The sequence below is a fragment of the Cydia pomonella genome, chromosome 18, assembly GCF_033807575.1.
Source record: "Cydia pomonella isolate Wapato2018A chromosome 18, ilCydPomo1, whole genome shotgun sequence".
Lineage (NCBI taxonomy): Eukaryota > Metazoa > Arthropoda > Insecta > Lepidoptera > Tortricidae > Cydia > Cydia pomonella.
This window is the reverse complement of record NC_084720.1, coordinates 795,547-820,537: the sequence shown is the minus strand read 5'-3', so window position 1 is coordinate 820,537 and position 24,991 is coordinate 795,547. Positions and strand designations below refer to the sequence as shown.

At 39.0% G+C, this 24,991-nt stretch overlaps 2 protein-coding genes across 3 annotated transcripts in view; both read left to right on the top strand.

The window, feature by feature from the left end:
- Positions 1 to 24,991, top strand: part of LOC133527635 (protein prickle) — a 681,722-nt gene that overhangs the window by 200,205 nt on the left and 456,526 nt on the right. The window lies entirely within an intron of this gene.
- On the top strand, positions 9,899 to 14,465 carry LOC133527651 (pheromone-binding protein 1-like). The gene is made up of 4 exons (XM_061864753.1): positions 9,899 to 10,001; positions 11,718 to 11,852; positions 13,028 to 13,208; positions 14,178 to 14,465. The coding sequence occupies exons 2-4, from the start codon at positions 11,718 to 11,720 to the stop codon at positions 14,366 to 14,368; spliced, it is 507 nt and encodes a 168-aa protein (XP_061720737.1). The 5' UTR covers positions 9,899 to 10,001; the 3' UTR covers positions 14,369 to 14,465.

The following is a 24,991-nucleotide window of genomic DNA, read 5'->3' as shown; positions in this document are numbered from 1 at the left end:
AGATCTAGAGCAGAGCCCAACTGGGGAAGTACCTCCACCTTACAGAAAACAGCAGCCAAATAACACTAGATCCTACTCATAGTGTTGTGTTCCTGTCGGTGAGTAAGGTTGCCAGAGCTCAACAAGGGGGGGCGGGTTTAGGGTCGGCAACGCGCATGTAATTCCTCTGGAGTTGCAGGCGTACATAGGCTACGGAGACTGCTTACCATCAGGCGAGCCGTATGCTTGTTTGCCACCGACGTAGTATTAAAAAAAAAAAAAAAAAAAAAAACAAGCATACGGCCCGCCTGATGGTAGGCAGTTTCCGTAGCCTATGGACGCCTGCAACTCCAGAGGTGTTTCATGCACGTTGCCGATCCTAAGCGTGCCTTTCGACTAGAGATATGCTATGTGCAGCTCCAGCTACAGCTACGTTTCAAATGTATGAAAACATCAATGAGGGGGGGCGGGTTCAGGGTCGGCAACGCGCATGTAACTCCTCTGGAGTTGCAGGCGTACATAGGCTACGGAAGCTGCTTACCATCAGGCGGGCCGTATGCTTGTTTGCCACCGACGTAGTATAAAAAAAAAAAAACATAGCATAGCACAGCATAGCACATCTCTGGTCGAAAGGCACCCTAACACTCTGCACCTCCGTTGAGGTCTGGCAACTGGTAGGAATACAACACTATGAGTAAGGGTCTAGTGTTATTTGGCTGCAATTTTCTGTAAGGTGGCGGTCTCTGTTCTAGACCTCTCTCTGGTCTGGTTTCAGACTTTTTTTTATGTTAGAGGAGGCAAACGAGCAGACGGATCACCTGATGGTAAGAGATTACCGCCGCCCATGGACACCTGCAACACCAGAGGGGTTGTAAGTGCGTTGCCGGCCTTTAAGATGGGAGTACGCTCTTTTCGCTTTCGGTTTTTTCTAGCGTATTTTTCTGCGAGAATACCATTTTGGCGTTCCAAGCGTACATGCGCGCTACAGTTCCCTACGTTTGGTTTTTACGCGCTTACACGCGCGTGTCTTTTCCCTATATTTGGTCTATACGAGCTTACATGCGCGCACGCGTACGTTCGTCAGGGTGAATCAACTATTTTTTGTTGTTATTCTGTTACATCAGCCAGAGGACAAGAATAAATGTTATACTACGATCTACTAATGTGCTAAGTTTAGATGACCCATTATAGAAAGGGCTTACAACTGCCATAGATATGTATTTTTAGTTATATTAATATTAAATACCATAAAACCAGGGTTTTAAGAGTGAGGAGAATGGAACCATGGCAACGAGAGACAAAAAAAAGTTGATTCACCCATAAAACGCTTGTCTGTAGCCGCCCTAAGTATTGTAAATTGCATGAGACATAATTATCAAAAAATAAGTTGTGCTTAATAATAATAATAATAATTCAGCCTCTATACATCCCACTGCTGGGCACAGGCCTCCTCTCATGCGCGAGAGGGCTCGGGCTATAGTCCCCACGCTAGCCCAATGCGGATTGGGGACTTCACATACACCTTTGAATTTCTTCGCAGATGTATGCAGGTTTCCTCACGATGTTTTCCTTCACCGAAAAGCTAGTGGTAAATATCAAATGATATTTCGTACATAAGTTCCGAAAAACTCATTGGTACGAGCCAGGATTTGAACCCACGACCTCCGGATTGAAAGTCGGACGTCATATCCACTCGGCCACCACCGCTTAATAAAAATTAGTAATTAGTTGTGCTTAATAAAAATTAAGTTCGATTTATTGTTTCACATTTTTTTTTATATGGTAGATGAGGCAAACGAGCAGACGGATCACCTGATGGTAAGCGAGTACCGCTGCCCATGGACACCTGCAACACCAGAGGGGTTGTAAGTGCGTTGCCGGCCTTTAAGATGGGAGTACGCTCTTTACATATATATAACAAACATAATTATTTATAATTCTTCAATTAAAGTTAAAGTTTGAAGACAAAAATGTCAGTCATTACCGGATGAGAATTTTTTGAATAGTCTGTTCGGAAGAGAAGAGTCGTGGAATGTATTGGCCTCCATACATTCCACGACTCTTCGCTTTCCGCACAGACTCTAAAAAATACATATTTTCCTTGCAAACACGTCTTTTAAAAAACCTTTAAAAAAAAGGTAGGTACAATAACCTTCGTAACGTCTTTTAAAATAAGGTACAATAATTTAATAAAACGTCACGTTTTATCTACAAAATATCCGTCTATTGTGTACTGTGTTACCGCAGCGTACAGGAAAATATATAGAAGTTTACATTACGTACTTAGAGATAATAAATAAAAATATTCCGTCAAGTAAAACACTAGTTCAAAACAGATGCGTTAAACCAATCCTATATCCTTAAACTTAACCGCCCTAAATGACTCACCGATCATCCAATATCCAACTTTAAACCCCCCTCCTAGTAACGTTCCCCTCCTTAGTATTATAGTCACGTACCGCGTCATCTTGTCTCGGGGCCGCCTTATGGGGAAAATTATTGGAAAAACAATGACGCATATATAACTACACGTGGAAGTTAGAAAGGTGAAAGTGGGGTTTTCGGTTAAGGAATACAAATATGTTTACGCATTGTTCGATATAAATACAAACGTTTTGATTATCAACGCAAAACGTAACCATTGCTTATATGTAGGTAAACACCATTATAAAATGTTATGTAACATTGTGTGATACAGACAACTAAAACATTATCAATACTCGTGTTATTCCTGTCTGGGGATCCGAATATTCGTTACCATGTTTTGACTAAGAAAATGTAAAAGAAAAAAAAACATTAAAATTAAATTTTAAAACGGCTGTACCATTCTGAATACCATATTTTTTACCAAAAACCTTAGTTCGCACAAATGAAAATTTTACAATCCCGAAAAACAACTTCAACGTAAACAACGAAATCTAATCTACAAAAAACATATGCAAACACACAATTTAAGCCTCAAACTTTCAACTCCCCCTTCTGCCCATACCTACAACCCGTACAAATCTCACACAAACTCCAGGCGGAGACGCGGGCCAAAGTTAGCCTAATCACCGTAAAGATGGTATCACCCTCGATTTATCCCGTTTTCCGGATCGCCCTTCCTAGTTTAAACGGACTATTACGAAAGGTTATAAGTGGGAATACAGGGTGAGATTTCCAAATAGATCAGTTTTGTATAAACTGAAATACTCCTTACGCTGAGACCCGACTCAGTTTCGTATGATAAGTGTGATAACTGGGTGCGTAGACAAGACGCCAATCATTAATGCTCCGTAGCGAACGACACGCAACCGTCTCTGGCACACTAATAACTATGGAAAGGAGATAGAGAGAGATAACTGCGCTACGGAGCGTGAACGATTGGCATATTGTCTAAGCACCCAAGTGTGATAAAATAAAACTAGGTACTGATTCTATAGGCCTATTTACATCATTCAATTATCATTTAATTTTTATACTATGTAACCTTTCTCTGCCAATATAAATATTTCTTATCTTATATTATTATGAATTTAAAAGATCTGCAATTAAAATAACGTTAGGCATGAAACCTGTAAAACAGCACCTTAGCTTAACATTGGAGTATTATAATAATATAAATATACTGAAAGTTTGCATGCAACAGCAACAAAATATTTTACTACATACACAAAAAAATGAGACTTGCGAACTATGTATTGTGTTACCAGGGTGTGTAGGCAACATGCCAAACGCACATGTCGCTGTCGCACTAATATGGAAAAGTGATAGAAAGAGATGACTACGCTACGCTGCGGAGCGTTAACGATGGGCACGTTAGCTAAGCACCCTGTTACTCGGTACAAATTATTTTAGGATAATGAGCTGAATTGATTACTTTAAATAAATATAATAAATAAATAAATATTATAGTACATTATTACGCAAATTAACTAAATTCCACAGTACTTAGACAACGATATATATAACATATAAATATGTTTAAAAATACTTAAATAATTACATAAAAAATAACCATGACTTGGGAACAAATATTCGTGCTCAACACACCAGAATTTGAACCCGGGACGGGCAGGGTCACTAACTAGGCCAGACAGATCGTCAAACCTTTATTACTTGTTGTTGTTGTTGTCCTAAAGCTGGCCATACACACTAGAGTATGCCTGCGCAGTTTTATTAACTGCACAGGTAAATTGGAGCATGTGTGGCATTCGACTGTGCAGTTTCCTATACAGCTTTGCCTGTGCGCAGGCATACCCTAGTGTGTATCGTCAGCTTAAGGCACCCCAGAGGTGCAGAGGGCCTTCACAAGCTCGTGCCACGCCTTCCTATCTTCAGCGACCCTTCTGACCTCGCTCTAGCTCAGCCCGAATGCTCGTAGCTCACTTACACTCAATTACAACTTTATTACTTAAGTTCAGTTATTTTTTTAAATATTTATTTATATATTTGGATTAATGTAGAGTTCTTTTTTAAATATAATTTAAGGTTTTGATTTTATAGTGTATAGATTTCTGACATTGAGTAGATAAATGAGTTTTATTATAAATTAAATAAATTCACTTGCAATGTTTTTTAAATACTCTTTGAGTTGGGTTTATTTTTTGTTCAGTTTACTGCCCCAACTTATTTGCTATCCTGTATATAAATAATCGAGAACATTTAAGTCCTTCCCTTCAACTCAAGAAACGCCTTTTGCATGTCTGCCGATAGACGCGTATTGATCTCGCTTGGTTTAATGGAATCTTGATTCAAATTCGATTATTTAGATACTTATCGGGTGTCAGTAATTCTTGAGCTAGATGAGGATTTAACTTGATTAAGATAATTCATTTTCGTGCTTCTTCAGTTTCTCTTAAGTACTCATTTAGGTATTGATTATTTGTTATTAGACTAGCCTGGAGCTTGGCCCGTATTGGCACGTTGGCTCCGCACCCAGTAATGCTGCTGCAGCCACCTTACTACGTTCCTTATCTCTTTGGACCTACTTCTCTCAGGGTATTTCCAGGTCCAGACCAATGGTCGCTGCGTCATTTTACATATATTTTTTATGTTATGCCACATTGACGCGTTGCGACGACGCGACGTACCAGTGTGGCTTCACTCTATTCTAGCGTCGTGGAGGCTGTCCATCGCAGTGCAGTTCAATAGCATTGTTTGTAATCTGGCTGAACGGCAAGAGAACCAATGATATTGGTTGAGGCGCACATCTCCTGTCATATCCGCCTCAGCGGAATGGCAGCCTTATACTTCTAACACAATACATTTGCACCGGAATCAATATAGAATATGTAGAGTTAAGTTTTATATTTAAGTTAGACCTTCAATGAAGAAATAACTATGATATATAGTGACTTTTAAAGATCCGAAAAACTAATTAATTAGTGCAAGCCGGGGATTGAACCCGCGACCTCCGGATTGCAAGCCGCACGCTCTTACCGCTAGGCCACCAGCGCTTTTTAAACCAGAAGCACCGTTTTAAAGCAGAAACCAGAATACTAAACCTAAAAAAATTAATATGGCGTAAATTGGCAGCCGACAAAATTACTTATATGCTCGACACGGCAATACTGATACCAAATCTCCATTAGTCGTAATCTGTTAATTTGAATCGTTAAGTATGCGTGTTAATGTGAGAAAAAAATTAGCCATTCCGTGTTTCCGGCGGTTAAGGAAAATACGAAATTATTTTTTTAATTACTTGCAATTACACTAAAGAGCAATGACAAAACGGACACTATGGATGGAATATTCTTAGATTAGATTTTTATTGATGAAGCGCTGGTGTAGCGGTAACAGCATGCAACTTTTAATCCGGAGGTCGGTGAGAGTCAGAATGGCGGGTGTACCTAAATAAAATCAAGTGAAAAGCATACCATATTTTTGTACCTAATTTGTACTATTTAGTACCTCGTTTAAAAAAAATTGTACCTCACGGTACGTAAAGTTATGATCAAAAAACAGGTCATCCGCCATCCTGACAGTCAGAATGGCGGGTGTACTTTATTACGCTATGTTCCCGTGGTTATTGATAAATTCTATAAAAGCCAAATTTTTGTGCCTTTTTTGTACCTTCATATTCAATTATAATATGAGTCATTTTATTTGTGCTTTCCAAGTTTTACTCATTTTATATTTTGCTTGCTATTACAATGTTGTTTAAAAATGATTTTTCTTAGGAAGATTTCTTTGAATTGGCGCCTAGCCTTTTTTAAGACATGATTTACTGAGTTATTTGAACTTAACAGATTAAACATTAAAGGTACTAAATCCTGGCGTAATAAAAATAATTGTACCTTAGCGTTTTTTCTTAAAAATGAAATCGATAATTTGAAAAATTATAACGCCTGCAAAATTGTAATAGCAAGCAAAATATAAAATGAGTAAAACTTTGAAACCAAAAATAAAATGACTCGTATTATAATTGAATATGAAGGAACAAAAAAGGTACAAAAATTTGGCTTTTATAGAATTTATCAATAACCACGGGAACATAGCGTAATAAAGTACACCCGCCATTCTGACTGTCAGGATGGCGGGTGACCTGTTTTTTGGTGATAACTTTAAGTACCGTGAGGTACAATTTTTTTTAAAGGAGGTACTAAATAGTACAAATTAGGTACAAAAATATGGTATGGTTTTCATTTAATTTTATTTAGGTACACCCGCCATTCTGACTCTCACGGAGGTCGCGGGTTCAGAGCCCGGTTTGTACAAATGAGTTTTTTGGAACTTGAGTATGAAATATCATTTGATATTTACCAGTCGCTTTTCGGTGAAGGAAAACATCGTGAAGCAACCGGACTAATCCCAAAAAGACCTAGTTTACCCTCTGGCATGAAAGGTCAGATGGCATGTCGCATTCATAAAAACTAGTGCCTTCACCAATTCTGGGGATTAGTTGTCAAGCGGACACTAGGCTGATGAGCCGTGCAAAATGCTGGGACAACGCGTTTTTATTGATCTTGGAATAAACACTTAATGATGCACTATTAAATGTGCAGTTACAGCATTACTGCAGCTTGGCATTGCCATGTTACTGTCTTTTTTATCCTACTGTAAGTATTTTCACGAAAAATTTTTGATCATTCTACAGTTCATCTTCTTCATTCGTGTCGAGGTTCCCATAAATAGTGGATGCCCAGAAAGCAGCAGTGTTGATAGCCCTGACTGTCGCGTCCATCAGGTCAGATTCCGAGCAGGAGTACGTGGGGCATGCCAAGAGGTGCGCCATGGTTTGCGGTGCTGCGTTGCAAGCGTAATAATGGCCGGGAAGCAATCCCAACCCGGCCATGTTTTCTTAACAACGGCCGACCTGAGCCTATTCAGCGTTTTCCAGATGGGCCATGGTTCTTTGTGGCCGGATGGTTATTATTCAGACACTGGTACATATGTGTCTGGTGTTCAATGTGGTGTTCGCCCAGTAGGGGGGTACAGCTCATTAAACGTATGTTTAGAACACTTGATTAGAAACGGTAGGCATGTAGAAAAATAATTTACATTAAAATTAGTTAACTTCATCAAATCTTATTGTCTTCAATATTCACAAGTGTAAAATTAAACGAACACTTACGACAATTTAATTACAGATCCCAGCTAAATTAACATAAATTAAAAACGTTCTAGCGTCAAATCGATTAACCAACGATACCAATATTCATCAAGCAGACTGTATCATTAAGTTATAGGAGCCAGTTTTCAACGACGCGACTATATTTTAAATAAGTATAATAAATATCGCGTTTTAATGGTCATTAGCAGGAACGCTAGTGGTGTGACCGGTGATTAACTTACAAAACCACTTATTTGTCGGTTACTAACGAAATATTCACATATATTTCAAGAAACGTCTATCGATTTCGCCGCGAATCTTACTTATTGAAATCTCGACTTTGATGTGATGTGTTTAAGATTGATTTTTAGCTGTGTTTGCATGGTTTATGGGTGTTTAAGATGGGTAATTATTCAAAATTGGTCGTAAAGAAGAATGTGTCGATACCACACAAGTTGGTTTGCCACAGATCACCGCAATTAAAAGACGAAGTTGCATTTATTTAAGACGACTCGCAGTCGCCAGGCGTTAAGAGCAATTCCTAGCTGAGCAACTTTTCAAATCTCGAATTTTTGAAGCTATGTTTCTGTCGCGCTGCGGCGGGAGTGCGTGCATGCGATAAGGGCAACTGCAGCTTGGACTAATTCCCACGCAAAATATTCAAAAATCGAGGTACGCTCTCGACTGTTTCCTCCTACAAAACGCAACCAATCATTATGAAATTTTGGAAACTGCAAGAGGAAGAAATAATCTATGCCGCTATTTTTTCATTTTTTTATATTTGTTGTCATATTTGTATACTGCGCCTTTTACGCAGCCAATTCAATTTTTTTTTATGGTAGAGGAGGCAAACGAGCAGACGGATCACCTGATGGTAAGCGATTACCGCCGCCTATGGACACCTGCAACACCAGAGGGGTTGTAAGTGCGTTGCCGGCCTTTAAGATGGGAGTACGCTCTTTTCTTGAAGGTTTGAAGGTCATATCGGTCCGGAAATACCGCAGGCGACAGTTCATTCCACAGCTTAGCTGTGCGAGGCAGGAAGTTCCTGGAAAAACGCACAGTTGAGGACTGCCAACCATCTAAGTGGTGAGGATGGAAATGTTGTCGCGTAGGGCGATGGCGAAAAGAAGCGGCAGGGATTAATCCGAACAATTCCTCGAAGCACTCCCCGTTGTACATGCGATAGAAAATGCAGAGCGAGGCCACATCTCTACGCAGCGCCAAGGAGTCAAGCCGATCCGAAATACACTGGCAGTCGACAATTCGAGTCGCTCTTCGTTGGATGCGGTCCAGAGGGAGAAGCTGGTACTGGTCAATTGACCCGTTTTTGCGATTTTCGAGGCGCTGTAAGTTTCTTCATAATAAAATAATACAAAGAAGTAAAACATAGCGGCACAGGATCTCATTTGAAAAAAACACTGCTCTTGGTTAAAAATCCAGGGAGGAGGTGCATCAAAGATAGAGGGGCCAGCGATGGTGCGTACGCATCTAGACGTGGCCCATTCCATAGCGCGTGCTCCCAGCCATCGCATGGCTATCTCGCTGGTCCAACGATGGGCCATCGTGTAGAGGGCCATAAGATGGTGTAGGGTGCAACTCAGTAATATTGTATAGTATTACAAGTTACAGTACCTATGTAAATCTACAAATAGGATCCCTTAAAAGTGTTTGATAGGAAATTGGAGGAAGTTGTAAAATGAAACAAGCTTTTACTAGCTTCCTAAGATTTGTGTCAATGGCAACCATTTTCTTTAGTAACATCTCTTTGTTCACAATTCCGTTTTATGAATTCAGTACGCACTATGTAGATAGATGCGCACATATTATTTATGTAGTAATAGTGGGTAATGGCTTCATAAAACGCAATTGTTTTTTGTATGGAAAGCGAACCACCTTAATGACATATCCTATTTTATTGTTTTGTCTGTTGTTGTTGTAAATAAATTTATGTTTTCAAAGTAAGTAGATTAGATAAATTTTAAATACATATCTTGAATATTATGTTAATAACGTTTATTTGGATTTGGTTTGATGTATTACAGTTTGTATTTTCTTCGTGGTAAAATTTTTGTGCTGCAGTCGCTGGCAAAATATGTTAAACGTTCTTGCCTTGAAAGCCTCGCAACGCTCAAGATTTCACTTTTCAATTTTGGAACCTTTCGGTTGTTCGGGTATGAACGAGCGGTTAAACAAAAACTTTAGACCCTTGTGAAACAAATTTGATTTATCAACAATATTATACATTATATCTCACGTGTTGGAGTATATTTACAGTCTTATGTCATGCCCACTGAACCAATAATCAAGCCAATTAAAACAGCTTGCCAATTAACAGTAAATTAGCCTCAGCAAATGTTTACTTATTAGACAATTAGACAGACAAACTGACTATTAAAACCACTGAGTATTTATATATAAATTACTTGGCATCATTTCCTCAGTGTCAGTTTCTTGGTATTCATTGAACATTTCAAACACAACTAAGGTAAAGTGTTTTTTATTAAAAACGTGTTTTCTGGTTTTAGTTTGTTCAAGTTCTAATTTTTCAAATAATAACGACCGCGGCCGACTAAACTTCCCACTTTGTCGCTTGCCATAAGGACGAGATTTGCTTGTATCTTTATCGAAAAACCTGTCAGCCGGTCACATATAATGGCTCCTCTACACGATGGCCTAGCGTAGGCCAGTCCAAGGGACGCATTTATGCGTTAGAGGGAGCAAATGCTATTGCAATCTCATTCCACCGCATAGCTGCGTCCCTTAGACTGGCCTACGCTGTGCCATCGTGTAGAAGAGGCCAAACTAGTTAAAAATGCTTGATTGAGTTAAAATCACTATATTTTATAAAACCTATTCCCCCGCTGCATTTGTCTGTCGGTATGTCGGTATTTTCGCGACAAACTCAAAAACTACTTAACGGATTTTCATGCGGTTTTCAGGTGAAACCTTTCTTAAAAACCACTCTATTGATAAGTATCAGTAGAGTGGTTTTAAAGAAAGGTTTAGGTGTATAATTTGTTAAGGTTTTGTGTATCTAACAGGCCAATTCGTGTTTTGGTTATTAAATCTCATTCCAATATGATACTGATATCTTCTTTTAAAATACGGCCTCCATCAAATCTATGATGATTTTGCGAATGTCAAGTATCGTCGTTTAGAACTCCTAGTGTACATTTATTCGATAGCGTAACGTGACGTACGCGTTTGCGTTCATTGTCATTTTGTATGGGATTTAGAAGCAGCGCGCCAACCGGGACGTTTTGGAAACTCTAAATCCCATACAAAACGAGACTTAACGCAAACGCGTAAGTCACGTTTCGCTATTGAATAAATTTACAATAGGGTACAATAGTTACTTTTAAGTGTGCTCGTAAAGCATGACGTTGTTCGGTAGTTGCTTTTAGTAAAGAGATAGCTGGACGTTACTAAAAGCCACGATGGATTGCCGGGTGTTGATTAAAACATGGTTAAACGCGTTTTAAGGTTAGTTTTTCATTAGCTGCACACTTCCACGATAGTTCACTGCACAATAAGCTATCGATATTACACATTAAACAACAAGAATGAGCAAAACACAAAAATATATTCTCGAGACGTCTTCGCCATTTTGAATCACAACAACAACCCCCTGATACCTACTGATCTATCAGTGTCAGAAATGACGTTTTTGATTGTATGTATGTATGTATGTATATACTTTATTGTACATAGAAATAAAAACACGAAAACGAAACTTATCCCTGTATGGGATCTCTTCCAGTGGGATTGAAGATTGGAACTATTTAATATTGATGTCGGATTCATTTTTAGGGTTCCGTACCCAAAGGGTCAAACGGGACCCCATTACTGAGACTCCGCTGTCCGTCCGTCCGTCCGTCCGTCTGTCACCAGGCTGCATCTCATGAACCGTGATAGTTAGCCAGTTGAAATTTCTACAGATTATGTATTTCTGTTGCCGCTATAACAACAAATACTACAAACAGAATAAAATAAATAATTTTTCCCAATCTCGAGGTTCTCATCCAATCACCGAAGTTAAGCAACGTCGGGCGGGGTCAATACTTGGATGGGTGACCGTTTTTTTATAGGTACGGAACCATTCCTGTGCCAGTCCGACTCGCACTTAGCCGGTTATTTATCAGTATCACATTACGTTGGAATTGGCATGTAGGTAACGTAACATTATTTTATATTCACTCAGATGTGTAACCAAAAAGAAGTTTTGCTCCTGGCGTTCATATGCCTGAGTTTAGGCAAACTTGTGGACTCCTCTGAACAAGTGCTGACCGACATGTCAACCAACTTTGTGAAGGCGTTGGATGAATGTAAGAAAGAGGTGAGTGATGGATGGCTCACGCTAGACCGGCCCGGGCCTGGGCCACACGTCATTTTTGTGCTGGCTGATCGGTGATCACGTGGTGCTTTCCATATAATACAAAGCGCCGGAAGCTCTGGCCCGGCCCCGGCCCGGACTAGCGTGAGACATTATTTAATATTAGTCGGTTTTATTGAAATTAGTTCAGTTGAAACTTAATGTTCCATCAATTATCTAATACATATTGAGTTAAGAAAGTTGTTAAGTATATATGTATGTTATAAATTTTAAAAGCAACAAGCACTTAATCTGTTTAGATTCAAATATTCTCTGGCACAGCCACTTTGTCCGTAGAAAAAGGTGGCGAATTTAAAGGTCTCGTGCCTTTAACTTTGCACGTCATATAACTCTCTCCAGGCTATCCGGGGAGCGATGTGAGAGATGTCTGAAGTATGTAAGTATTTGGTCGTGGTATGTAAGTATAGTAGTAGTAGTAAACTTTTTATTGTACAAAAATACATATTAATAGTAACATACAATTAGTAAGAAGTACGAAGGCGAACTTATCCCTTTGAGGGATCCTATCTATCCTCTATCCTATCTATCTATCCTATGAATGAAAAAGGGTGACAAATGCAACAAAATGTATAACTTGACCAGAAAGACAAAGGATATAAATACATATATAATTAATAAGATAAAAATAAAAAGGAATGGGGGAAATACACTAATAATTGGAAAGAAGTAGAAAAATATAAAGCAACAGCAATAAATATATATATTAATCAATCAGATATCATAAAGATTGTCTGGAAGAGATCGCTTTTTAGCGATAAGATCGCCTGTTGTTTACCTCTTCTTTATGTGTTGTATTATTTGTACTGTTTCTGTATTGAGGTGTGCAATAAAGAGTATTTGTATTGTATTGTATCATATAGCATCTTTAACCTCCCCTTGAGCGACGCAACCGATTGCGCCCGTCTGAGCGAGGCAGGCAACTCATTCCACGGTATATTGATGAGAACCGGCCTTTTATGCGTAGCTCCTCCAGTATTGACTGATTGGTACAGGCACGGACTTTAATTGATCAGCCATATAAGGTTAACTTTACAATTAGCTTGAACCGTAGATGGTTCAGCAATTAAAGTCCGTCTCCTTACGCATAGCTGTCCATCTAATCTACTTTTAACCCTCAGGAAGGCCTGCCGGACACCATCACCGCTGATTTCATACACTTCTGGAAGGAAGACTACGCGCTCACGAGCCGCCTCACGGGCTGCGCTATCCTGTGCTTGTCCAAAAAACTGGAGATAGTGGATCCTGACTTGGAACTGCATCATGGCAACACAAAAGAGTTTGCTATGAAACATGGGGCAGGTACATATACATAACACTAATAATTTGGCGAACATTCGCTATCCTAAACCCCAGTCTTGGACTCAAATCATTGGCTTGACGAGCATTTAGAAGGAAGGCGACGGAGTCAGTCGATGACGGACCTCGAGCAAGGCGGACGTGTCACGCGATGTTAGTGTTGGCAAGCCGTTAAAAAAAAGTTATATCGTATTATTTACTGAGTACTGAGAGGACTTGCGCCTATTTTGCGTGATATGTTGGGGGTGGGCTAGTCCTGCCAACCCAGCTCCTCGAGGAATCCTATCAAACCTTTAATGTTGAGTAGGACCTCGGGGAGGTCTCTCGGAGATCCGAGATGTTTAGCCCTGTATGGAGTCACTCCGCTGCATTCCAGCACCACGTGAGAGGCTGTTTCTTCTGTCTCCATTTTATTATTATTATATTATTATTATTATATCGAGCCTATTGTGTCCCACTGCTGGGCAAAGGCCTCCTCCCTCTTCTTCCACTCATCCCGGTTTTGAGCTACGACCGGCCAGTCCCTCAAAAAGGAGTCTAAGTTATCCTGCCATCGCCGACGCGGTCTGCCAGATCCCCGGTTTGACTCGTGGGGCACCCAATCCGTAGTTATCTTGGCCCACAAGTCATTCGGCATGCGGCAGACATGCCCAGCCCAGTCCCACTTTAGCTTGGCCGCTTTTGGAGCTACATCTATAATCTGAGTTTTAGAGCGCAGCGTGGTGTTCCGGATGCGATCCCTTAGTTTAACACCTAATATGCTGTGCTCCATAGCTCTCTGGCAAACCCCGAGTTTGGACTTCTGAGCTTCTGTCAAAGACCAAGTCTGAGCACCGTAAGTGAGGTCTGGAAGTATGCACATGTCCATGAGCGTACGTTTGAGTGACAGAGGTAGGTCTCCCTTCATGAGGTTTTTCATAGACCAATAGCTGAGGTAAATACACTGTATTTCTCAGAGTATTTCTATTTCAGATGAGGAGCTAGCCATGGACCTAGTGACTATAATCCACGATTGCGGCAACAGTATCCAGCCTAATGACGACCAGTGCGTGAAGGTGCTCGAGTGGGCCAAATGCTTCAAGGTGGAAATCCATAAGAAAGGCATGGCTCCGTCCGTGGAGATCGCTGTGGGAGAAGTGTTGGCTGAAATTGCGATGGTTTAAGAGGCTAGTGATTTACCTAGAGATCTGGGTAATATACTAACATAATTCTTCTATACTGGTAACCAAAATTAAGAATAAACAGCAGTAAAAAACAAAATACCTCTTTTAATTCAGTCCTACATATATTAGAATTTCTATGCTAACATGCTTAAATGGAGTTCAATAAAAAAAAAATATGTAAACAATCCAATTTAGATACAATCATTGCTCGTAATCTCGCAACCTTTTATGAAAACCATGGTCCTAATAACAGTTTATTTTATTTCTTTGAAACATAATATACCTACCTACAGCATTACATTCGTAACCAAAGCACTGTACAATTCAGGTCATAAAATAGAATTAAACAATAGGAAAAACAGATCACAATCATCTTTCGTCCATCACCTCACAATACCGCAGGCACATCTGATACACAGCCATCCATCGACTTGTAAACATGTTACAATCCGGTGCCCATGGATCTTGACTTTTATACACTTTAATCTTATATTTATACCAATTTTCAGTTAAAATGATATTATAATTATTAATATTTCTGAGAAAACAACCTTCGTAAAACTGTTAGAATTTATTTGTATAGTTAATATTTTCAATGTATTTCGAAGCAAAATTTATCTCAATATACTTCTTAAGGGGCTCACTGATCAACAGTCCGCCGAATACCTTCCTGTCGGCCTATCGGCCTGTCAGTTAGAACAAAAAATTGACTGTTTTGAACAACGAAAACGTAGACATATTTAGCGGAGCTAAGATTGTTTAAGAAATTAGTTTACTTTTCATTAAAATAAAAATACCTGAATAGCTAAATTAAGATCTCATTACATAATCTGTCACATACATATACATGTCGTTTATACTTATAGTAATAAGTTTTTATTAATATTTGTTTACATATAGGAAACTATAGGTCTATGACTAGAAAGATTTTACTTTATATACATATCTGTTTTGTAAGACTGTTTGTTTCTTAATAATAATAAAAAATAATAGTTTAAAAAACACTAGAAAAACATGCTTTTATAAATGTGAAACCTGAACGTGTTCAAAGTTCATTACGTAAGCTTTCTCACAAGTGCAAACACGACTATGATACGATATTCCATCATGGAATGCCAGTGCCTATCTTCCGGCTTCATCATCAGAGCTTGAAACCTAATCGTTGTCAAAGTTCATTACAAGAATTTTCTAACAAATCCAAACACAGCTATGATACGATGTTCCATCATGAAGTTCCAGTTCATATCTTCGGGCTCCATAATCAGATCAATTCGACAGTACCATATTATTGTATTGTCATCAGAACTAAATACAGCTGCCAATTTTAATGACGCTACGATCCTTGGAAGATGGTTAAATTAGTTACCTTAGATTCCATTACATAGTTACATACAGGTCGACCTAATAAAAGCGTATTAAAAACAACTGACAGGCCGATAGCGTCCGGCGAACTGTTAAGTGTTATTCAGTGGGCCCCTGTGGGTCCTAAACTAACCACCGTATATACGCCTGTATTGAATTTACACAAAACATACAACCGGTTTCACAATTCAAGCAAATTCATCGATCAATATTCTCAGTTCAAGTATTTTATCAATAACATTAATCACAACCAACGGCCTGATACACATTAACCGACTTAAACATATAAAATGTTAATCGCAATGTTTATGGGATTCATTAGTTACGTCATTGACTTAAGAGTCACACGCACCCGCCGACAAAAAGGCGTACCCATATAAAGTTACGCTCTCATTTTGAAATTTACAAGCTTAAATAACATGATGCTTGCCATGAATATTTACGTAACGTTATATCAAATAACCCCTCGAAGCCTCTAATAAACCCTCTCGAACATGAGAGGAAGCCTGTGCCCAGCAGTGGGACGTATACCTATAGGTATTATTATTATTATTTATTATTCTCCTTTATTTATCTTTCTTCTTAAGTTGGGATTTTACGATATGTATATAAAAGTTACATATATAAACACTTACATAACAATACGAAATATATACTTAAATACATTATAATAAACCTCACCTAGGGTGCCGCCAGCAGCAGGGCAGGGCCTAAGCAGCCAGTGGTCAGGGCCGCAGAGAAAGGAACCGCAGGACTTTCCGCGCCGTATCCAAGATCACCGCCTTATTAATTATTATTATATCAAATATCTGGGAGACCGCTTTACCCGGAAAACCATCTAAAAACTCAATCGTTTTGCCAGAAGACTAGACCCATTATTCGCCCCGAAACCCCCCAATATAGTAAATTTCATTGAAATAGAAACGTTTCCGAGATCCCCGACGTATATAAATGATGACAGTCGCCAGTGCGTCTTGGTCGAGTCAATTGCACGTACACACAAGTACGAGCGAAATGCATGCGCAACTGACATCATTTTATAGAAACTGTCAACACTTGTTGGCAGTTACTATAACAAGCTTGTATCTAGTAATGTCATGTCATGTTGTCTCATAATGTTTGCAGTACATTGCTTACATTGCTACTCGGTAAATTTCAATAATTAATTATGAGCCGCAGACCGGTAGACTACGTCGGAAATAGATGCCTCACTGTCCAAAGTCCTAGATCAGGCGGCAGCGGTAGGCCTAAGAAGCGCTGACTAGACGTCGTGATAGCTGACATGGAAGAAAACAATCTCACACCTGAGGACGCCGAAGACCGGGCAAAGTGGAGAAGATTAAGTAAGAAAGCGGACCCTGGCGCTAGGCCGGGAAAACGCTAGGCTGAAGAAGAAGAATGGGCAAAGTGGAGAAGATTAAGTAGGAAAGCGGACCCTGGCGCTAGGCCGGGAAAACGCTAGGCTGAAGATGGCGGATGGCTAGGCGGAGTCATGATTAAGTGTAACTTTTAAAAACTTCGTAATCCATAATTACACGAATAAATTCTATATCTGGTTTAATTTATTGCCCTTATGGGATTAACACACTGTATTATATGTTACATACTTGAATGTTCATGTCGAATTTCATGTTATGCTTAGGTTCATATGACTCTTAAATACAAGGTCCGCTAATGGGTCAGGTCCCTAATCAGTAAGCAAACTAAACCAATGTTTTTAAGAAAACTCCTTATTTAATGATGCAATTGACAGGTGGCACTGATAAGGCTGGCTTCTATTTCAAATATCGAAGGTTAAATGTCGTTAATTTATCGTAAATTAATTCTTAAGGCGACGGGGCTTTACGGAGGTTGGTGTTTTTCTCTCTGACTGAGCACAGAATAAATAATTAATCGAGATGGATGCGCGCTTGATACCGCGGATATCATCATGTTATTGAATTTCAATTTGTTAAGTTTAAGACAAAGTAAGTACTGAGTTACCTCAAAAATAAAATTGCTCATTCGTAGAAGCAATTTTCATATTTTTAGCTTATGTACGTAAATTGTTATCCATTTTTAAAGTGCGGCTTAGACCTACGTTCGTTTTTTTTTTCTATCATACGAACGTCAAAGAATCAGGATTCGAATAGTTGAAGTCCCTAGAGGAAATCTTCAAGATTGTTAATTATTTTTTGGCAACCGTATTGTTATCTAAAAAAGCGCTACGATTTTTCCAAAACTCCGCTCTCTGAACCTATATACGGCACCTTAACACTTATTTTTCAAAATTGATAAAAAATGTAGAAGCAGACTATACTTTTGCGTGTTTTTCTGATATACGAGTATCATTGATGGGTCTATATGTATAGCTGTTCTCAAAGAACTCGTTACGCTCATGATTCTATTAATTATAGAATGTTTCGCTTTTGTTCGGGACGCAAAATCAGCACTCGCAGTAAAAGTCTACTTTGTTATTTATGCAGGAATATATTATTACACGCTTATTTTGTCGTTACATACATTAAAAAAAAATGGACTGTAATTTCATACTCACTGTACGTGGCTTAATACATTTAAAAACATATGGAATGAACTTAGGGTGTTCCCACACCAATCGATCGATATTCGATCGATGGTAGAATAGACCAGTCGACGTCGATCGATCGATTAGTCTAGGTAGAAACTATCGATGGACGTCGATTGTTCCATTCTACCGTCAATTGATGCCATCGATCGATTATCGATCGATTGGTGTGGGAACACCCTTACCAATGGAATTTACATCTGCCTCTCTTAAAATTAAAAGATGCATCTAAAAATTTAATAGCCTCCTAATCGCTTCCTTTTATCGACACATTATTTTAGAAAGTAACAATTTAATTAAACTGTACCCATAAATTACGAAGATATCAACCAGCATAATTAATTCCCTTTATTTATTACGTAACATTTAAATTTCTAATCAATGTTTTAAATATCTTTACACTCCTTTAACCGCTATTAGTAAAGATTATTTCTATCTAACATTACTTATAGACAAAGATCCCCAAAAATAAAATTTGGACCTTATCACTAAGTAATAGAATTCAATTTGATAATTTCCATCGTTTGATAAGAATGGTGGTAAAAAGTGTCCCTATTGGAGTCCGATTATTAAAGAATTTGAATTACTATCATATAATTATGGAAGTTAGGTTCAATTTATGATGGGGAAGGTTATCTTTGATGTTGTCTTCATTTAAGTAATGATTTATGATTCAAAAAGGCGTTTTAGAATAATGGAAGTCCACTTAAATAGTGGCTTAAAAACAGAAAACAGTTGGAAAAGTAGTCAATGTATTACCTACCTGGTTATATTTTACACACTTTTAAAACTATTGCCTCTGTGGGACCCATTATCATCTGTAAGACCCATTATCACAGCGAACTCTCTATAGTGTATTATTATTCATTTATTTATTGGAAACATAATATACAGCATTAGGATTACTCAACAGGAAAAACAGATCACAATCAACTTTCGTCCATCACCTCGCAGTACCGCAGATACATCTAATACACCGCCATCCATCGATTTGCAAATTTTATCACAATCTGGTGCCTATGGCAGAAGAAAGTTCAGCAGCTGTAAGCCCGCACAACTGGTGAGTTTTTCTCACTTAGCTCAGGAGATATATGGGCACGAATGGAATAGTGAGTCCAACAATTCTTCTTACCATCTCAGGACAGTCTGTCTCGCCACGTAAAATCCCACATGCTGTCACCAGGAGTTTGTGTCTTACTGCAAGGGAATTAAAACTTAATGATCGCTTCAAGTTTGCTCCTCACTATGGTGTTAAGTGCAATAGACCATTTTGAATATATTACAAAAAACGAAACGACAGAAAATATCTTTCTAACTCAAGGTTTTCCAGAAAGCAATGGAACGCAGCATACTAGGTATTCGTAGAACCGTAAGAGAAACACCGAACTGCCTTCCAAAACAACTGGCATTGTGGATATGGGTATGAAGGCCGCACATCTGAATGCACCCAGAACATCATGTTCCTCGCGTTGTCCCGGCATCTTGCCACGCGTCATGAGAGCCTGGGGGTCCGCTTGACAAATAACAAACACGGCCAGAACACTGGGCCAAATTAGCTAAGGACTGGATTGGATCCCACAGAATGTATTTCGAGGCAGAGGAAGACCTAAACGGCGAGACGACCTCTATACATTATACTGTATAGAGTGTCGGGAATGTGCATTGGACAGGACCAAAAGAGGGGAGGCTTTTGCCCAGCAGTGGGACACTCTAATAGCCTCCTAGCCTCCAAAACTCTCACGAGAATCGATTGAGAAATGCGACCAGCAGAGGAGAATATCCGGACATTTGGAACCAATTTTGCCCAAGCTGAAACGACGACCTTCGCTAAAGCTCGGTAAGTAATAGAATGTTTGTTTGAATTTTGAATGTTATGACATCTTGTAATTATTTATGAACTGCAGAAAGATGTCAAAGATATGGTTTACTACGATTGAATACAAAAAGAACCCTGCTGTAATAGTTGAGGAGGTTCGCAAGTTGTTTGTTTTGCTTGTATATATAAATTTCTTTCTACTCGTCGACTGTTATGGTACAATTAAAATTTCGTATACCAAACTATAATTGCGTATTTTTCATGTATGGGCTCCCAATTCAACTATAATATTCATTTCGATACGCTGTAGTCAACTAAAAAAAATTTACCAACCACTCATAGAAAAGACATAAACGGGCAACTATTTTATGAACATATTCATTGAAAACGCGTTTATGTCTTTTTTACTACAATTTTGTCTACTGAGATACTTACCAATTTTCATTAATTATTTAGGTAAAAAGTATAATTTTAGATGACTCTTAGAAAAAGTATTGTATACAATGCTCTCTATTATATCACGATTGTATAAAATACTATTAATGTCATAACGTAACATCGATGACAAGACTAAGCAACCCTGAGTTATGTGTATCAAGGTACAAGCATACAGCAGGTTTTTCAAGTAGGCCCACATGCCAGGCCAGTTCTAGTTGTGGGAATATGATGATTTCTGATCGGAGATTGTTTGAGCGGGTGTTTCTAAGAGGTACAATGAATGTGCTGAAAATATGATGATAATTGGTTTGATCAGGACTCGGAAACCGTTTTGTAAATAGTAGACTCTATTTTTGTGTTCAGTGTTTTCACTAATTTAATATTCACGGTAATAGTTACATAGGAATAGATAAATAGATAAAAGTAAACTTAAAATTAATAAGTTACCGTCAAAGAGCGGATTTTTTTACTAAAACTTACAACGAAACAAAATAAATAAAAAACATGCTATCCGCGGTCCCGAGCACGCACATCCGTCTCGCTCACTCACGCTCAGCAAGAGTGAGAGAACACGAACCTTGTCCTTAAAATAAGGGTCTTATAAACAAAAACTCTTATTTCGTGGCCATGTCAGTTAAGCTGACAGCGCAAGACAGGATAATGCGTTACGCGATAACGCTCACGCGACCGATTACTTTACAGGCCGGCTGGTCCTGGTGAGTCCAAGTTGTCCTTGTAGTCCTCCGAAATTGAAAAAACTCGATGTTTGCCTCGTAGCTCGATCGGTCTTCGTGTATACAGGGTGAGCAGGGTGGTAGACTGGGCCTTTGTAGACTTGGTTGGTAATTCATTTGCGAGTGCCCTTTGACCTGCTGCTCGCCGTTGTCCGATGCAGTGAATTTTGTGGTTCTTGTCTTGTAAACGGTCGCCAGATTTGTCCACGAAAGGACAAACAATAAGAAGTCGTAGTTTAAACCTGTAGATATTTAATTAAAATTATAAAAAAATACAAAATGTGTATGACACGCAAAGTCCGTTGTAGAGATATGAGATTGATGATATATGAGATTGATGATGATGATATCGATAGATATTGACAGATATACGATGATGTGGAGTTATTTTGACACTTGGTCCGTGACGTAGCTCTACTCGTCCGGTAATCATGTTAACCGTTCCGTTTCGCGTGAACAACACATATCTCAAGTTTGGACAAGAACATTAAAATAACTGATTAACATAATTTATACAGACGTCTTTAATGCCTTAGATTCACTGCTGCATAATCAATACCGAATCGGTGTAGTAGAAACATAAATATTTACTTACTTACTACTACTTACTCCGTTGGCTCAGCGACCCAAAATGAGACTTGGCCTCCGACACAAGACAGCGCCACTTTTCTCGGTCCTGCGCGACCTCTCGCCAATTGTCGACTCGAAGCTCGCGCAGATCCGCCTCCACCATGTCGCTCCAGCGATACCTAGGGCGTCCGGTAGGACGTCCTCCTGCTAGGCGACCCAGGTACGCTCTTTTTACGTTCCGATCTTCGTCCATTCTCTCAAGGTGGCCCAACCAACGGAGTCTGTGGGCTTTACTTTCTCCCATGATGTTAGGTTCAGCCACTAGGTAGGTGATAAATATTTACACGCTGACAAAATTGTATTTGACCTTAGCAATAGAGTACTAAGAAAAAATCCTTTGAACATGATCGGGTGACCCATTGTAGAGTTTAAAAAACCCTTAAGAGGAAAGAGGACAGCTAGTTCTCCATACAAACGTAGTCCCCATTTTCCTTTCTGGGTATTGACATTTTGGAAAATATTTTTACATAATTTGATGTATATTAACCATATCTATGCCCCTGACTTTCTTTCTGACTTTTTTCGATTTTTGTATAATTAAGGAGCGTAAACATATTTCATACAAAATTATAAATGCTTCTAACTCCCATAATAATTTAAAAAATCGAAAAAAATCAAACGCAGGGGCATAGCTGTGGTTGATATTCAACAAATTCCTCTGGAGTTGCAGGCGTACATAGGCTATGGATACTGCTTACCATCAGGCGGGCCGTATGCTTGTTTGCCACGGACGTAGTATAAAAAAAATTGTGACAAAATATTTTCAATAATGTTAATATCCTGAGAAGAAAAATTTCCAAACCTTCAGATGTGAGATTGTTCTCTTCGATATCCGCTTTCACGAAGTGCAGCGCTTCTTATAGCTTTTCTACACGCCATCGTGTCGCCAGCGCTGGATGCGTACGCACCATATCTGGCCCACTACCTTTTATTTGATGTGCGGACGAAACCGACACCGCGGCCATCCTAGCGCTATCCCGCCGCGTCATGAGCCACCCGACACCACTACCCTCTCTACACGCTGGCCTGTATTAGTGGGCCAGTATAATGGCCCATCGTGTAGACGAGCCATTAGGCGTGCCGCTTGATCTAATGGCTCCTCTACACGATGGCCCCGCGCTGGCCAGTCCAAGGGACGCATTTAGAGGGAGTAAGTGATATTGCTATCTCATTCCATCGCATAGTTGCGTACCTTAGACTGGCCTACGCTGGGCCATCGTGTATAGGAGCCCTAAGGCCGCTTGATCAAACATCCCGCAGTAAATTCCCAAGATGCTTACATGCCAATTAGAAAGTTAGAATTTTGTTACTTATCGTGCGTCACGCGCGGTCAATATGTTATCTACGGACAAGTACAGTTGCCATCGGATACATCAGAGCGGCCGAGGTGTTCACAAATATCTGAACACGCTTCTATTTGCCAAGGCGACTGTACGACCGAAATGCACTATAACTGAATGATGTCAGTTAGATGTCATTTTGACATCAGTGGACGTTCGAATCGGCCTTTTAGTAATGAATATCTTTAAGATTGGCTTGATTTATTGCGCTATCAAGTCCCGTGATTACTTACGTAAATTATAGTGGATGTTAAAAGGCAGTTAAATGCATTTTTATTAAAAACACATTAAATTTGTATGTGATTAGCGTTGTTGACTACTAAAAAATTAAAAATTAATTCAGCCGTTCATCTTTTATGTCGTGATTCCTCTTTTCGACAAATAAGGAGTGATCCATAAATAGTTTTTCACGTCAGCAGCTGGAACAAGGGTAATTTGCTGCTTAAAAACAGTGAGCAAAATCGAATTTTGCTCACTATGTGAGACAAAATAACATTCGAGTTACCTTTATATTCGAATGTCATTTCAACGTGCGGGACCTAATACAAGTTCGAAATATTTGGATTCTATTGTCTTTGTCCCTTTCACGTCATTAGCAAAAAGAAAGAGACAAAAAAAGTGCATACGTAATTCAACGGTATATTGACGGTTTATAATAGACCCCCGAAATAAGTCAGACCGCATCGTTCCAAAACACCCTACGAGTCTTCATTTGTAATAATTAATTAGTGAAATAAAAGTTTAAAATGTAATAACAACACCATATTTTATTATACAGTCAAAACAATGAACTAAAAAAAATACGCAATTGTTACGCAAAGTAAATAATTCTGCTTTTAACGATCTCTACTATCTGAATAAATTTCTTCTATTCTATTCTATTCTAAAATAAGCACTCGAAGAAATATCAAACTTTGCTCTCTTGTTATACAAATAGCTATTTCATCACACTTGCTTGAAAAAGATCTTAATTCATGCAGGTACTGAAGGACAAATGCCTATATTGTTCCTAGTGTGAAAAAAAGTTCTTTTTTATTATGTCACTAATTTATATGAACCAAGTAAATTTTACAAATAGCTTGTGTCATCCACGATGACGCATACGAGTCAATGCGCGCGTCGTCGCGAATGACACGATCTATTTAATTAGGTAGCTGACAAGACAATTTTAGTATAACTATCCTTTATCACTAAAACAATTAAGAGTCACTGGTATTAACGGTTCAATAAACCTCATAAACAGTACGAATACGAAATATCTCAACTTCGACATATTTCACCGTCATATTGTGGTGGTGAAATTTCTCGAAGCCGAATGCGGCAGACATATTGAAAAACGGACGACGTGCCGCCACTGTTGAATGTGGCCTGTAGTACGCTTTACACTACTTGATACTTGGGCCGAAATTTATTTTTTAGGGTTCCGTACCCTAAGGGTAAACGAGACCCTATTACTAAGACTCCGCTATCCGTCCGTATCCACCAGGCTGCATCTCATGAACCATGATAGTTAGACAGTTGAAATTTTCACAGATGAGATATTTCTGTTCCCGTATAACAACAAACACTTTAAAAAACAGATTAAAATAAATATTTATGGGGGCTCCCATACAACAAACGCGATTTTTGTGCCGTTTTTAGCGTAGTGGTACGGAACCCTTCGTGCATGAGTCCAACTCGCACTTGGCCGGTTTTTTCTTCAAATGTCAATAAAATTGATTAATTTATTGGGTGATT